This window comes from Mytilus trossulus, chromosome 5 (assembly GCF_036588685.1).
Source record: "Mytilus trossulus isolate FHL-02 chromosome 5, PNRI_Mtr1.1.1.hap1, whole genome shotgun sequence".
In the NCBI taxonomy this organism is placed as follows: domain Eukaryota; kingdom Metazoa; phylum Mollusca; class Bivalvia; order Mytilida; family Mytilidae; genus Mytilus; species Mytilus trossulus.
The window spans coordinates 1,205,570-1,219,901 of NC_086377.1; the positions used below are offsets into that span (position 1 = coordinate 1,205,570).

At 33.2% G+C, this 14,332-nt stretch overlaps 1 protein-coding gene across 5 annotated transcripts in view; it reads left to right on the forward strand.

Moving 5' to 3' along the window:
- The window catches only part of LOC134718445 (protein hinderin-like), a 36,650-nt gene extending 22,739 nt beyond the window's left edge, over positions 1-13,911 (forward strand). For 4 of the 5 annotated variants that reach the window (XM_063580961.1, XM_063580960.1, XM_063580963.1 and 1 more), the window contains 5 exons: positions 408-860; positions 5,024-5,435; positions 6,105-6,459; positions 8,802-8,888; positions 13,600-13,911. In XM_063580961.1, the coding sequence (XP_063437031.1) occupies positions 408-860; positions 5,024-5,435; positions 6,105-6,459; positions 8,802-8,888; positions 13,600-13,864 (1,572 nt within the window). In that variant the 3' untranslated portion in view covers positions 13,865-13,911. The remainder of the gene's footprint in view (positions 1-407; positions 861-5,023; positions 5,436-6,104; positions 6,460-8,801; positions 8,889-13,599) is intronic. The other variant, XM_063580959.1, reaches the window with a different exon arrangement.
- The last annotated feature ends 421 nt before the right edge of the window (positions 13,912-14,332 follow it).

The window sequence follows — 14,332 nt, forward strand, 5'->3', positions numbered from 1 at the left end:
CTTTCTTTTGGATATTTCTGGAAATATTTTACATCAATGAGCACAAAAAAGGTAGAACTTTGTAACTATGTAAATATTTCTAATCGGCAATGAAAATTTCTTGTCAAAATTACATGTCAAAGTTTCCCACAAAATTTGCTCTCAAACTCCATGGCTTCAGCGTTATGACGTCATAGGAAGGTGTCCCAGAAAAAAAGTAAAATAGCCTTGCCAGACGTCATAATTATTTGGACTAGGTCAATGTCATAAAAATATAAACTTTTTTGTACTCAGCGCAAAATTGGGAAAGGGCTCTAAAGATCCTCACTTTTCCCCAGTTTCTCAGTTTATATTTTTTCTTTCATTGACCTTATATTGTATATGTATCTACAACTAAGTATTTATAAACCATTTTATTTTACCTTTAGCTGTCACCTGGTTTGACCCAGCATCCATTCCGACTCATAAAGAATGGTCAAAGTTCTCCATTCAGTCAGAGGTCATTGTCGCCTGCCTCCTACCAAGGGAGATCACCGAGGACTCAACCGATGGAGCGTAGATACAGTCGAGAGGAAGTCAAAGCGCGGGTAGAAAGACCAGTCACGTCTATGATCGATAAAGAAATAGCCATGCACAAATCATATGAGGTTCCTAGTACCATCATTGGAGAATCAACCAATCATAGACGAGAACCATTAAAATCCACACTTCCCAGAAACTTCAGGGACCCCATAATGTCCAGTACGCACAAAAGCATGGAAATTCATCCATACATCACTGAATCACAAGATTTAATTCCCCTTATACCAGATACAAGTCCAAGGTCATCTAGAAGTCAAACACCAAGAAGTTCAAGGCTGGATGCACAACAGAAAAATAAGGTACAAAAACTACAAGGAATTAATAAAATGATAAAAGAGTTATGCCCCTTAGAAATATTTTTAATTTTTTGGAAATTGGCCTTATCCCAAAGGAACAATTCTTGCTAGATTTATAAAAGCTAAAAGTCTGTATGTGTTTAAATATCTTTAATCCAGTCATGTTTTCTGTATAAACATGATGAATGTGTTCCACGAATCTTGAGCTTTGGATATCATTTACAAATTTCCTGACACAAATTAAAGTCCTTGCATAATTAAAAAAATTAAGTTTTCTAATCACAGAAATTTGTGACATACCCCAATTCATGGTCTTAGACATGGCATTTTTTAGCTCACCTGGCCCGTCTGTCGTCCGTTGTCGTCGTCATCATCGTCTGTCGTCGTTAACTTTTACAAAAATCTTCTCTGAAACAACTGGGCCAAATTACATAAACTTGGCCACAATCATCATTGGGGTAATCGGGTATCTAGTTTAAAAAATGTGTGGTGTGACCTGGCCAGCCAAACAAGATGGCCACCATGGCTAAAATTAGAACATAGGGGTAAAGTTTTTGGCTTATAACTCAAAAACCAAAGCATTTAGAGCAAATCTGACGAGGGTAAATTTGTTTATCAGGTCAAGATCTATCTGCCCTCAAATTTTCAGATGAATTCGACAACCCGTTGTTGGGTTGCTGCCCCTGAATTGGTAAATTTAGGGAATTTTTGCTGTTTTTGGTTATTATCTTGAATATTGTTATAGATAGAGATAAACTGTAAACAGCAATAATGTTCAGCAAAGTAAGATTTACAAATAAGTAAGCATGACCAAAATGGTCAGTTGACCCCCTAAGGAGTTATTGTCCTTTATAGTCAATTTATAACAATTTTTGTAAAATTTGTAAATTTTTACTAACATTTTCCAATGAAACTACTGGGCCAAGTTCATTATAGATAGAAATAATTGTAAGCAGCAAGAATGTTCAGTAAAGTAAGATGAACAAACACATCACAATCACAAAAACACAATTTTGTCATGAATCCATCTGCGTCCTATGTTTAATATTTACATAGACCAAGGTGAGCGACACAGGCTCTTTGGAGCCTCTAGTTTCTCGTAACATGAATATTTCACATCATTCTTATAATAAATCTTTACCCTCGGAAGATGATGTTGTCACCATAGAGTAGCAGAATAAGATAATAATTTTGGTTAGATTTACTCCAGGTACAAAAAACCGAAATTGAAACAGGATGTTTTTGAAAAAAGAAAATTTAATGATTACCAATAACGGAAATGATCAAAATCAAAATGAAAATCAGGAAATTGTAAATTTTATTAAATAAAAATAATTGGGGCAGGACAATTTCAGAGGGGCTGGCGGGGATGAAAATCTATCAATTAATTTTAATTGGCCTAAGTAAAATGCATGGTTTTTAAAAAATTATTATTTAATTTTTTTAATAGCATCGATCGGTTGTTATGATTTCTGAAAATCATGGAGTACAGGTAATAGTATTGTCATGGCAATTTGTATACCCAAATTTTATCAATGATCAAATTTTGGAACGATCAGGAAAATTTCCGATTTATGATAATTTAAAACCTTTACAAACGCCAACTAATGCAAATTTACTATATTAATCGGTATCATTTCAGCCAAAGAAATATTCTATTATGGTTTGCAATGATTTTTTGGGGAAATGATTTTGTTTTTGTTATTTGTGAATTGTTTGGTCTAAGAAATTCTCCATAAATTTAGGTTTTGGTCACAGTCCATTTTACATTATTTATGTTTATAATCATTAGATATGTATGAAATATCTGCCACTGGACACTAAGCAAAAGACAATCATTCATGTGCTGCTTTACAACTCTTTTTAGGAAATTTCACTAAAAAAAATAACATTCTTTATTTCCTTTAATTTTTAAAGTAGTTTTGAATTTGTGTTCCTAAAGAGTAAAAAGTTAATTAGTGAAGTAAAAAACGTTAAAGACGCCATGAAAATCTGCATGTTAGAATGTATACACAGTTGTTTTGGTGTTGGAGTCAGTATATGAGAATTCTGTGAGGTTATGGCCATAATTTGAGGGGTGATTTGTCACTTTTCTTGACTCCCTTTGTATGGAAAGGTCTCACTTTGCCTGCTTGAAGCTTTTAGTCTGTTTACAGTTAAAATATGATCTCAAAAATGCTTGTTACAATTTGTTGGTACATTTGTAGTAGGTACGAATGGACTGATTAATAGTGATTGATGACTTTTTTACATCATGAAAGAGCATAATTGGCTATAGTATATATCAGGCTGAAAATTCATAAGAACAATGGCTGACCATCCGTTGAAGAAATTTATGAGAGAATCTAGTAAATTTGCCTTGATTGGATAATGAAAACATTGTAGATTTCAATGCATATCTCTTTTGCGCAAGTAATAAATTCACACATAAACAATAAATTTGTATTGGATTTCAATATTTTTCTCTCTAAAAAAAATAACTATGTTGGTACTTTTGCATATTTGAAAAGAACACAAAGAAACAAATAAGGTATTGTTAATGAAAAGATAAAATTTCTTTATGACCAAGATTTTAATGGATAAGCTGACCATCCATTGAAAAAAAATATGAGACAATCTAGTAAATTTACCTTGATTGGATAATGAATAAATTGTATATTTTACTGCAAATTATTTTGTTAGGTAATAAATATTCACTCATGAACAATAAATTTGTACTAATATTTTTCTATCTGAAAAACAAGTCACAACAGTGATACTTAAAGATTATTGTTGATCATCTCAATGAGATTGATTTTCTTGCTTGAGCTGGTATCGCTTAAGTGAGAAAAGCAATCGAGTTGAGATGACCATTGATAATCTGTTTCATCGCTGTTTTACCTATGACCAAGTCATTAATTTCATGACAACAGGCACGTGCATCCTCAGTTTCTAGCGATAATTTTCATATCATTCGTCTCCGCTAAGAAAGAAAATTATTAGTCAGCAAGATCAATGGAAAATTAATCATGTTAATAGCAATACTTTTGCATATTTGACAAAAACACAAAGAAACAAATAAGATCTTGTTAATGAAAAGTTAAAACTTTCTTTATGACCAAGGTATTTTATTATAACACTTTAGAACTGAAAATATACATTTGTAGGATATTAAGACTGCAGTGGAGGTTGGGGAAGTTATATAAAACCACAATTCTGAACACCATGAATTTAATGTAGTTAGTTTATACACTGGGTATTCATCACATTGTTTATGGCTGATTGCAGATTGATTTGTAATTCACTTTCACATTGTTTAGATTGTTACTATGTAAAATATAGACATGAAAGAACGTAGATATACAAACAGAATTATTACAAAATATAAAAAAAAGGAGATGTGTCATAGTAATGTTATCAAAGGTACCAGGATTATAATTTAGTACGCCAAACACGCGTTTCGTCTACATAAGACTCATCAGTGACGCTCATATCAAAATATTTATCAAGCCAAACAAGTACAAAGTTGAAGAGCATTGAGGATCCAAAATTCCAAAAAGTTGTGCCAAATACGGCTAAGGAAATCTATGCCTGGAATAAGAAAATCCTTAGTTTTTCCAAAAAAATTAAATTTTTGTTAACAGGAAATTTATAGAATATGACCACATTATTGATATTCATGTCAACACCGAAGTGTTGACTACTAGGCTGGTGATACCCTCGGGTACGAAACCTCCACCAGACAATATTTAATTGCCAATAAGACAAAGTTTACACCATCAGAAATCAGGCCAAAATGTGATATGACTGACATGCTTACATTTATTTAAAGGTTAATGTATTGACCTAGTTTTATTTTTTTTTCAAAGATTTCTGCATGATACACTTCAGCCAACATTTATTTTTACTTTTTTCACCTGCTCATTGTCATGGGAAGACAACTCATGTCCACTTTAATTTAACATAAGATGCAATTAAAGGCTGTTCCCAAAGTAAATTGATGGAAAGGGGGAGGCACTATTTATTTGAAATCACCATTTTAAATTGTTCGCCCCCAAACAATTAATTCTGGAAAAGCCCTAACCATCGAAACAATATTTTTTAATTTTTTTTTCAAGGAATATATAAATCATGTTTATAGTATAATCTATTGACTATCTAAACAATTGACTTTTTTTACTTTTTAGGTTGGTTTTAAAGACAAGTTGGAATCTGATGAGAATTTACAGTATTCCCCAAATCTCCATCAGAGTCACATAGGAGATAGAGAGTACATGAAATACTACAAAAAACTGAAACCGGGTCAACGGAAGCGGGAACTACTGAGTCAGAGAGAAAAACTCATGGAGGAACAAAACAGGTTACAGGAGGTGCTCCGTGAACAGGAGAGACAATTACAAGACAGACAAAAACAGTTGATTGAAAAACGAAAAATGCAGCATGAGAGGATAAATTCATTGGAAGAAAAAATAGCACTAGGCCAACAGGAGGACGGCAGTGTGTTTAATGGAAGGGTAGATAAGTTAGACTTTGACAAGCCTCTGAGTGAAGTAGATGAGGATGATATACCCAATGAAGCAGCTGACATGGTAGAACAAGGTAAATGCATGATCAGGGCTACTTCCTGTATTACATCAGGAAGCAGCTGCCATGGTAGAATAAGGTATATGCATGATCAGGGCTTCTTCCTGTATAACATCAGGATAGTAAAAATATTAAGGATCACTGCACACAGTCAGGCCTTACGACTAAAAATTAGATTTATTTCTCAACTTGCCTGTCTGTACATCACTACTCCTATGAAATGATAATAAGATGTGGTTTGATTGACAATGAGACTGTTATCCAGAAGAGACCAAATGAAACAAAGCAGGGAACATATTTAATAAGGACAGGGGCAATTCCAGCCATTTTAAAAAGGGGGCAACCCAAAACAAAGGGTGGTTCCAACTATATGTCCCAATTCAAATGCATTGATTGTTCAAAAAAGAGTGGGTTCCAACCCCCAGAACCCTCCCCTTGGATCTGCCACTGAAGGATTTGATCTAGACTCCTGTTTTATACATTTAGGTTGCTCATTTTTATTTTTAAGATCTAAATTTGTTTTTGTTTGAAAGATTAAAGAAATAAAGTTGTGTGTAGAATTCTCATTGTTTTTTACAGGTGAGAAGGCAATGAAGGGAGATAACTCTCTAGTCATTTTTATCAGCAAAGGGAAAATTATCACAATCAACAAGTAACATTCTTAATATTTTGTATGTTTTCCAGGGAGAATTTCACGTCATTCCATCGCCACTTCACCCCTTCCTCGTACCCTACCTCGTACCCCACCTACAGCAGAAAAAGGTACTAGTATATCTAGAATGGAATGTTCCGTCCAAGCTAACATTCCTATCACCCCTCCTAGAGTTGATATTGGAACCAGCATCAGTAGAATGGAATATCCTAACCTAGCAGACGACATCCTACACACCCCTTCTAGATATGATGTTGGTACCAGTATTTCTAGAGTGTTACAGCCCAGTAACTATGGTGATCAGCTAACACCTACCAAAAGGGATGTAAACAAATTTATAGATAAGATGACAGAAGTCACATCAAATCTGGCGGCCATGAGTCCAGGGTAAGCATTAAACATTTCAAATGTTTTCTTAAGGTGGTACCTAACACTTTCGCTAAAATTAATTTGACTCCTTTAATTTTCATAAAATTTTGACAAAGTATTTACTTTGATCCTTAAACAAAAATATAAAAAGAATCAAAAATTTTGAACCAACCGTTTTGTCAGAAAAATTACACTGGTTATATAGCAGTTTAACATACACCAATTTTGATCATTGAGAAGCTTAATATTCCCTTTACAACACAACGTAATTAAAACGTTTAGCTGATTTTACAAGGTTATCTCCCTGTAGTGTTAGGTACCACCTTAAGCTGTCATGGATTTTGACTGAATAGAAAACCACTTTATGACCCCCTGGTCTTGAGATCATAAAAATGAGGTATATAATTATCAGACACATTCATGTTTATCTTGTTCCAACTTTGGTTTCCTGAATGTTTTATGCAATACAATAATGGTGAAAATAATATGTCCCCTTTCTTGTTTGAAGTATTTTAAAATCATGTCATATGTTTACTATGCTGTGATGGATTTTGACAGGAAAACCTCTTTATGACCACCTAGTCTTGTAGTCATAAAAATATTGAAGTATCATTATCATATTTCGACATATCAGGATCAACCAATCAAAATATTGACTAGTTTTATGTTTTTATGATAGAAAGCACTGTGCCCCTTTTGAAAAAGATAATATGTACTATCCTTTCATTTATTTTAAGAAATGATCAGAAAAAGTTTGACATCTATCTAGATCTCCGAAAATGACTATTTTACATCAGTTTTTTATATGCTTGTTGAATACAGAATGTATAATGATATACCAATATTCCTCCGTCTGTCCACACTTAGTATGATAACTCTAATTCTAATATGACGTGCTTCTTTCGCTTTGTAAACAACACTGTGATAAAATTCTCGATATATCTATACTTAGCGCAGACTCCGTGATGTACATAATAATGGCTGTTACAATATACTTCCCACGTAAATCCACATGTATTGAAACCTATTTGCAAACCCTTTGTCGATTTAATTTAAAAAAAAAATTGCAATTCAGAAAAGACAAAATCACTTTTATTCTTATTCGGATGCATAATAAAAAGAAGTCATGCATAAGAGCTCGGAGAAACCAACAAAATAAAAATAAAATAAAATTCCGCGAAAGTCTATTAATGTTTTTGGCGCATTTAAGTCATTTCAAAACATGACGTCATACAAATGAAAACTCTAGAGTTGAACGTTTTCTGTTACGTTAACTATTGACATGTCGTTTACTATTGTATTAAAATTGATTATCAAGGTAGGTTATGTTTGATTTTCTATTCTATCGCATATGTACTGATTTCAGCAAGTCAACATGGCGGCTCATTGGTTACGAAATGTCAACTTTGGATTTGACGGTAGCTCACGGGAAAAACATATAAATCAACATGACAATTGTTGGTTTTGAGAATGAAACATATTTTTTTTCAGCGGTTGTTCACGAAATAATCCGTGCAAGCTACGGATCTATTAAAATGATGAGCTTTATCTAACAGGGAGTAAAATAGAACAGCCATACACACAGATTTACTCACCCTCGCTTCAGTTTTTTAATGATCGTATTTGTCCTATTAGAATCGAAATAATTCATGGAAGCCATATATTATTGGAAATTTACACATGGCCTGGGCCGTGATATTCGTTGATTTTATCCCTCGCTAACGCTCAGGATAAAATTCGAATATCACGGCCCAGGCCATGTGTAAATTTCCAATAATCTATGGCTTCCATGAATTATTTCTTAAGTAATAAATTGATGAAGGGTTGAAATTGGCCCTAAAAAATGATTTCTTTTTCTACTAAAAAAGATCAATACCACTAGTTAAACAACAGTATACAAAACATAACATAGAAAACTTAGAGACTGTGCAATTCAAACCAAACTTCTCATGTGCTTCAGAAAGGTAAGCAGATCCTGCTCCATATGTGGCACCCATTGTGTTACTTATATATGTATATGTACAAACCAAGTTATATAAAGTCTGATTCAATAAGTTACACAGTTGACACTAGAATCAAAATTTCAGCAATCTATAATTTCAAGTTTTCATCTTGGTCTAACTTTATGATTTCCTGAATGAGTTATTCAATATAATAATGGGGTAAAGCAAGGTGTAACATGTCCCCTTTCTTGTTTGCAGTTTTGTTAAATGATTTGGAATTTGTTTTACAGACAAATAACTGTAAATGACTTTTCTCAATCACAGATGAAATATAACATAATAGATGTGATTTTTCCCATATTCTAACTTTACTTCATAAGTCTTACACATTTCTCTCCAAAATATATTTTTTTACAGGTCTCCTGGTCTTAGTAGACAGGGTAATTTGCCCTTACCTGCCAATAGAGGACGGAGTAATTTATCACCTGCTGTAAAAGTTCCAGGGTAAGAGATTGTAGTAATGTAGATTCACTTGTTCATATATTAGGGGAGAAATGTTCATAGATTAGGGGAGAAATGTTCATAGATTATGGCAGAAATGTTCATAGATTATGGCAGAAATGTTCATAGATTATGGCAGAAATGTTCATAGATTATGGCAGAAATGTTCATAGATTAGGGGAGAAATGGTCATAGATTATGGGAGAAATGTTCATAGATTATGGCAGAAATGTTCATAGATTAGGGCAGAAATGTTCATAGATTAGGGCAGAAATGTTCATAGATTAGGGCAGAAATGTTCATAGATTAGGGCAGAGATTAGGGGAGAAATGTTCATAGATTAGGGGAGAAATGTTCATAGATTAGGGGAGAAATGTTCATAGATTATGGCAGAAATGTTCATAGATTAGGGGAGAAATGTTCATAGATTATGGCAGAAATGTTCATAGATTATGGGAGAAATGTTCATAGATTATGGGAGAAATGTTCATAGATTATGGCAGAAATGTTCATAGATTATGGCAGAAATGTTCATAGATTATGGGAGAAATGTTCATAGATTAGGGGAGAAATGTTCATAGATTATGGCAGAAATGTTCATAGATTATGGCAGAAATGTTCATAGATTATGGCAGAAAAGTTCATAGATTATGGCAGAGAAATGTTCATAGATTATGGGAGAAATGTTGATAGATTAGGGGAGAAATGTTCATAGATTATGGCAGAAATGTTCATACATTATGGCAGAAATGTTCATAGATTAGGGGAGAAATGTTCATAGATTAGGGGAGAAATGGTCATAGATTATGGCAGAAATGTTCATAGATTATGGCAGAAATGTTCATAGATTAGGGGAGAAATGTTCATAGATTATGGCAGAAATGTTCATAGATTATGGGAGAAATGTTCATAGATTATGGAAAGCAATGTTCATAGATTATGGGAGAAATGTTCATAGATTATGGGAGAAATGTTCATAGATTATGGGAAGCAATGTTCATAGATTATGGGAAGCAATGTTCATAGATTATGGGAAGCAATGTTCATAGATTATGGGAGAAATGTTCATAGATTATGGGAGAAATGTTCATAGATTATGGGAAGCAATGTTCATAGATTATGGGAAGCAATGTTCATAGATTATGGGAAGCAATGTTCATAGATTATGGGAAGCAATGTTCATAGATTATTGGAGAAATGTTCATAGATTATGGGAAGCAATGTTCATAGATTATGGGAAGCAATGTTCATAGATTATGGGAAGCAATGTTCATAGATTATGGGATGCAATGTTTATGGGAAGCAATGTTCATAGATTATTGGAGAAATGTTCATAGATTATGGGAAGCAATGTTCATAGATTATGGGAAGCAATGTTCATAGATTATTGGAGAAATGTTCATAGATTATGGGAAGCAATGTTCATAGATTATGGGAAGCAATGTTCATAGATTATGGGAGAAATGTTCATAGATTATGGGAAGCAATGTTCATAGATTATGGGAAGCAATGTTCATAGATTATGGGAGAAATGTTCATAGATTATGGGAAGCAATGTTCATAGATTATGGGAAGCAATGTTCATAGATTATGGGAGAAATGTTCATAGATTATGGGAAGCAATGTTCATAGATTATGGGAGAAATGTTCATAGATTATGGGAAGCAATGTTCATAGATTATGGGAAGCAATGTTCATAGATTATGGGAAGCAATGTTTATAGATTATGGGAGAAATGTTCATAGATTATGGGAAGCAATGTTCATAGATTATGGGAGAAATGTTCATAGATTATGGGAAGCAATGTTCATAGATTATGGGAAGCAATGTTCATAGATTATGGGAAGCAATGTTCATAGATTATGGGAGAAATGTTCATAGATTATGGGAAGCAATGTTCATAGATTATGGGAGAAATGTTCATAGATTATGGGAAGCAATGTTCATAGATTATGGGAGAAATGTTCATAGATTATGGGAAGCAATGTTCATAGATTATGGGAGAAATGTTCATAGATTATGGGAAGCAATGTTCATAGATTATGGGAGAAATGTTCATAGATTATGGGAAGCAATGTTCATAGATTATGGGAAGCAATGTTCATAGATTATGGGAAGCAATGTTCATAGATTATGGGAAGCAATGTTCATAGATTATGGGAAGCAATGTTCATAGATTATGTTCATAGATTATGGGAAGCAATGTTCATAGATTATGGGAAGCAATGTTCATAGATTATGGGAAGCAATGTTCATAGATTATGGGAAGCAATGTTCATAGATTATGGGAAGCAATGTTCATAGATTATGGGAAGCAATGTTCATAGATTATGGGAGAAATGTTCATAGATTATGGGAAGCAATGTTCATAGATTATGGGAGAAATGTTCATAGATTATGGGAAGCAATTTTCATAGATTATGGGAGAAATGTTCATAGATTATGGGAAGCAATGTTCATAGATTATGGGAAGCAATGTTCATAGATTATGGGAGAAATGTTCATAGATTATGGGAAGCAATGTTCATAGATTATGGGAAGCAATGTTCATAGATTATGGGAGAAATGTTCATAGATTATGGGAAGCAATGTTCATAGATTATGGGAGAAATGTTCATAGATTATGGGAAGCAATGTTCATAGATTATGGGAAGCAATGTTCATAGATTATGGGAAGCAATGTTCATAGATTATGGGAGAAATTTTCATAGATTATGGGAAGCAATGTTCATAGATTATGGGAGAAATGTTCATAGATTATGGGAAGCAATGTTCATAGATTATGGGAAGCAATGTTCATAGATTATGGGAAGCAATGTTCATAGATTATGGGAGAAATGTTCATAGATTATGGGAAGCAATGTTCATAGATTATGGGAGAAATGTTCATAGATTATGGGAAGCAATGTTCATAGATTATGGGAGAAATGTTCATTGATTATGGGAAGCAATGTTCATAGATTATGGGAGAAATGTTCATAGATTATGGGAAGCAATGTTCATAGATTATGGGAGAAATGTTCATAGATTATGGGAAGCAATGTTCATAGATTATGGGAGCAATGTTCATAGATTATGGGAAGCAATGTTCATAGATTATGGGAAGCAATGTTCATAGATTATGGGAAGCAATGTTCATAGATTATGGGAAGCAATGTTCATAGATTATGGGAAGCAATGTTCATAGATTATGGGAAGCAATGTTCATAGATTATGGGAAGCAATGTTCATAGATTATGGGAGAAATGTTCATAGATTATGGGAAGCAATGTTCATAGATTATGGGAAGCAATGTTCATAGATTATGGGAAGCAATGTTCATAGATTATGGGAAGCAATGTTCATAGATTATGGGAAGCAATGTTCATAGATTATGGGAAGCAATGTTCATAGATTATGGGAAGCAATGTTCATAGATTATGGGAAGCAATGTTCATAGATTATGGGAGAAATGTTCATAGATTATGGGAAGCAATGTTCATAGATTATGGGAGAAATGTTCATAGATTATGGGAAGCAATGTTCATAGATTATGAAATGTTCATAGATTATGGGAAGCAATGTTCATAGATTATTGGAGAAATGTTCATAGATTATGGGAAGCAATGTTCATAGATTATGGGAGAAATGTTCATAGATTATGGGAAGCAATGTTCATAGATTATGGGAGAAATGTTCATAGATTATGGGAAGCAATGTTCATAGATTATGGGAAGCAATGTTCATAGATTATGGGGAGAAATGTTCATAGATTATGGGAAGCAATGTTCATAGATTATGGGAAGCAATGTTCATAGATTATGGGAAGCAATGTTCATAGATTATGGGAGAAATGTTCATAGATTATGGGAAGCAATGTTCATAGATTATGGGAGAAATGTTCATAGATTATGGGAAGCAATGTTCATAGATTATGGGAGAAATGTTCATAGATTATGGGAAGCAATGTTCATAGATTATGGGAGAAATGTTCATAGATTATGGGAAGCAATGTTCATAGATTATGGGAGAAATGTTCATAGATTATGGGAAGCAATGTTCATAGATTATGGGAAGCAATGTTCATAGATTATGGGAAGCAATGTTCATAGATTATGGGAAGCAATGTTCATAGATTATGGGAAGCAATGTTTTATCAAGGATACCTACATTTTTGCATTTTTCTCAGCATACAATAAATTTGAGAATAGAAATGGAGACTGTCAAAGAGACAACAACCAGACCCAAACACAGCCCAAGGCCACCAATGGGATTCCATCACATCTATTAGAATTGGAAAAATTATCTAATAAATGAATAAACATTTTCAGTAGTCAATATTCCGTCCTTCCGAGAATTATTCAGTCATGTCAGTGGACCATTAAGAACACCATTTTCAAGAATATACATGTTCTGTTAAACATAAAAAATATGAAGATTTGGTGTGATTTCTATTGAGACAACTTCCTGCAAGAGATAAAAATGACACAGAAATGAACAATGAACAAAGCCCATACTACTCAGCCAGCTACTATAGGCCTCCAAAATGGCTACTATAGGCCCAAAAATGACAAATGAAAAACGATTCAAAAGAGAAAACTAACGACCTGATTTATATACAAAATAATGAAAGAAAAAAAGATAAGATTTACTGCAACATACTGCAACCATGTAATGCCACATTTTGTATGTTTTGTATCGTATATATATTTTATACAACATACTTATTTTTCAGGGACAAAACATTATCAGTAGTTGACATAGTTAACTCCCTTGATGAAGATCTGTCCAGTCCTCTCCTGTCTGGGAGCTACCACAGTCCTAACCTTAAATCTATCAGCAAGGTTACCAGTCTAGAAGGAAGACTGAAAACCAGTCCTAGAATCCCTAGCTCATTAACTCGTAAATCTGTCCGTGACCAGAACTTGTATGACGATGACAGCACTATAGAGGAGCAGGAAGAAAGTCATATCTTAGAGGATATTTTCTTCTTAAAATAATCTGACAAAAATATTCCACTAAAAACTTTTGTCAGGAATTATATAGACTGTTAAAATTCATCTTTACTAGAGGTTTAACCTTAAAAAATAGGATATTGCTTTACAATGTTCTACCGGTACATTATATGCAAGATGTTGAGACAAAATCTTTTGTGCTTCATATTAAGATATTTCTTGTCTTCATATTAAAATATTTCTTGTCTTGATATTAAAATATTTCTTGTCTTGATATTAAAATATTTCTTGTCTTCATATTAAAATATTTCTTGGTCTTCATATTAAAATATTTCTTGTCTTCATATTCAAATATTTCTTGTCTTCATATTCAAATATTTCTTGTTTTCATATTCATGGAGGAGAAAATATTATTTAATATAAGTTTGTTATGCTTCCTTGATCATTTGGTGTCGTCCTGAATTGAAAAAATGATTCCAATGGCAAAAAAACAATTGTGAATGAAGCCTAAAC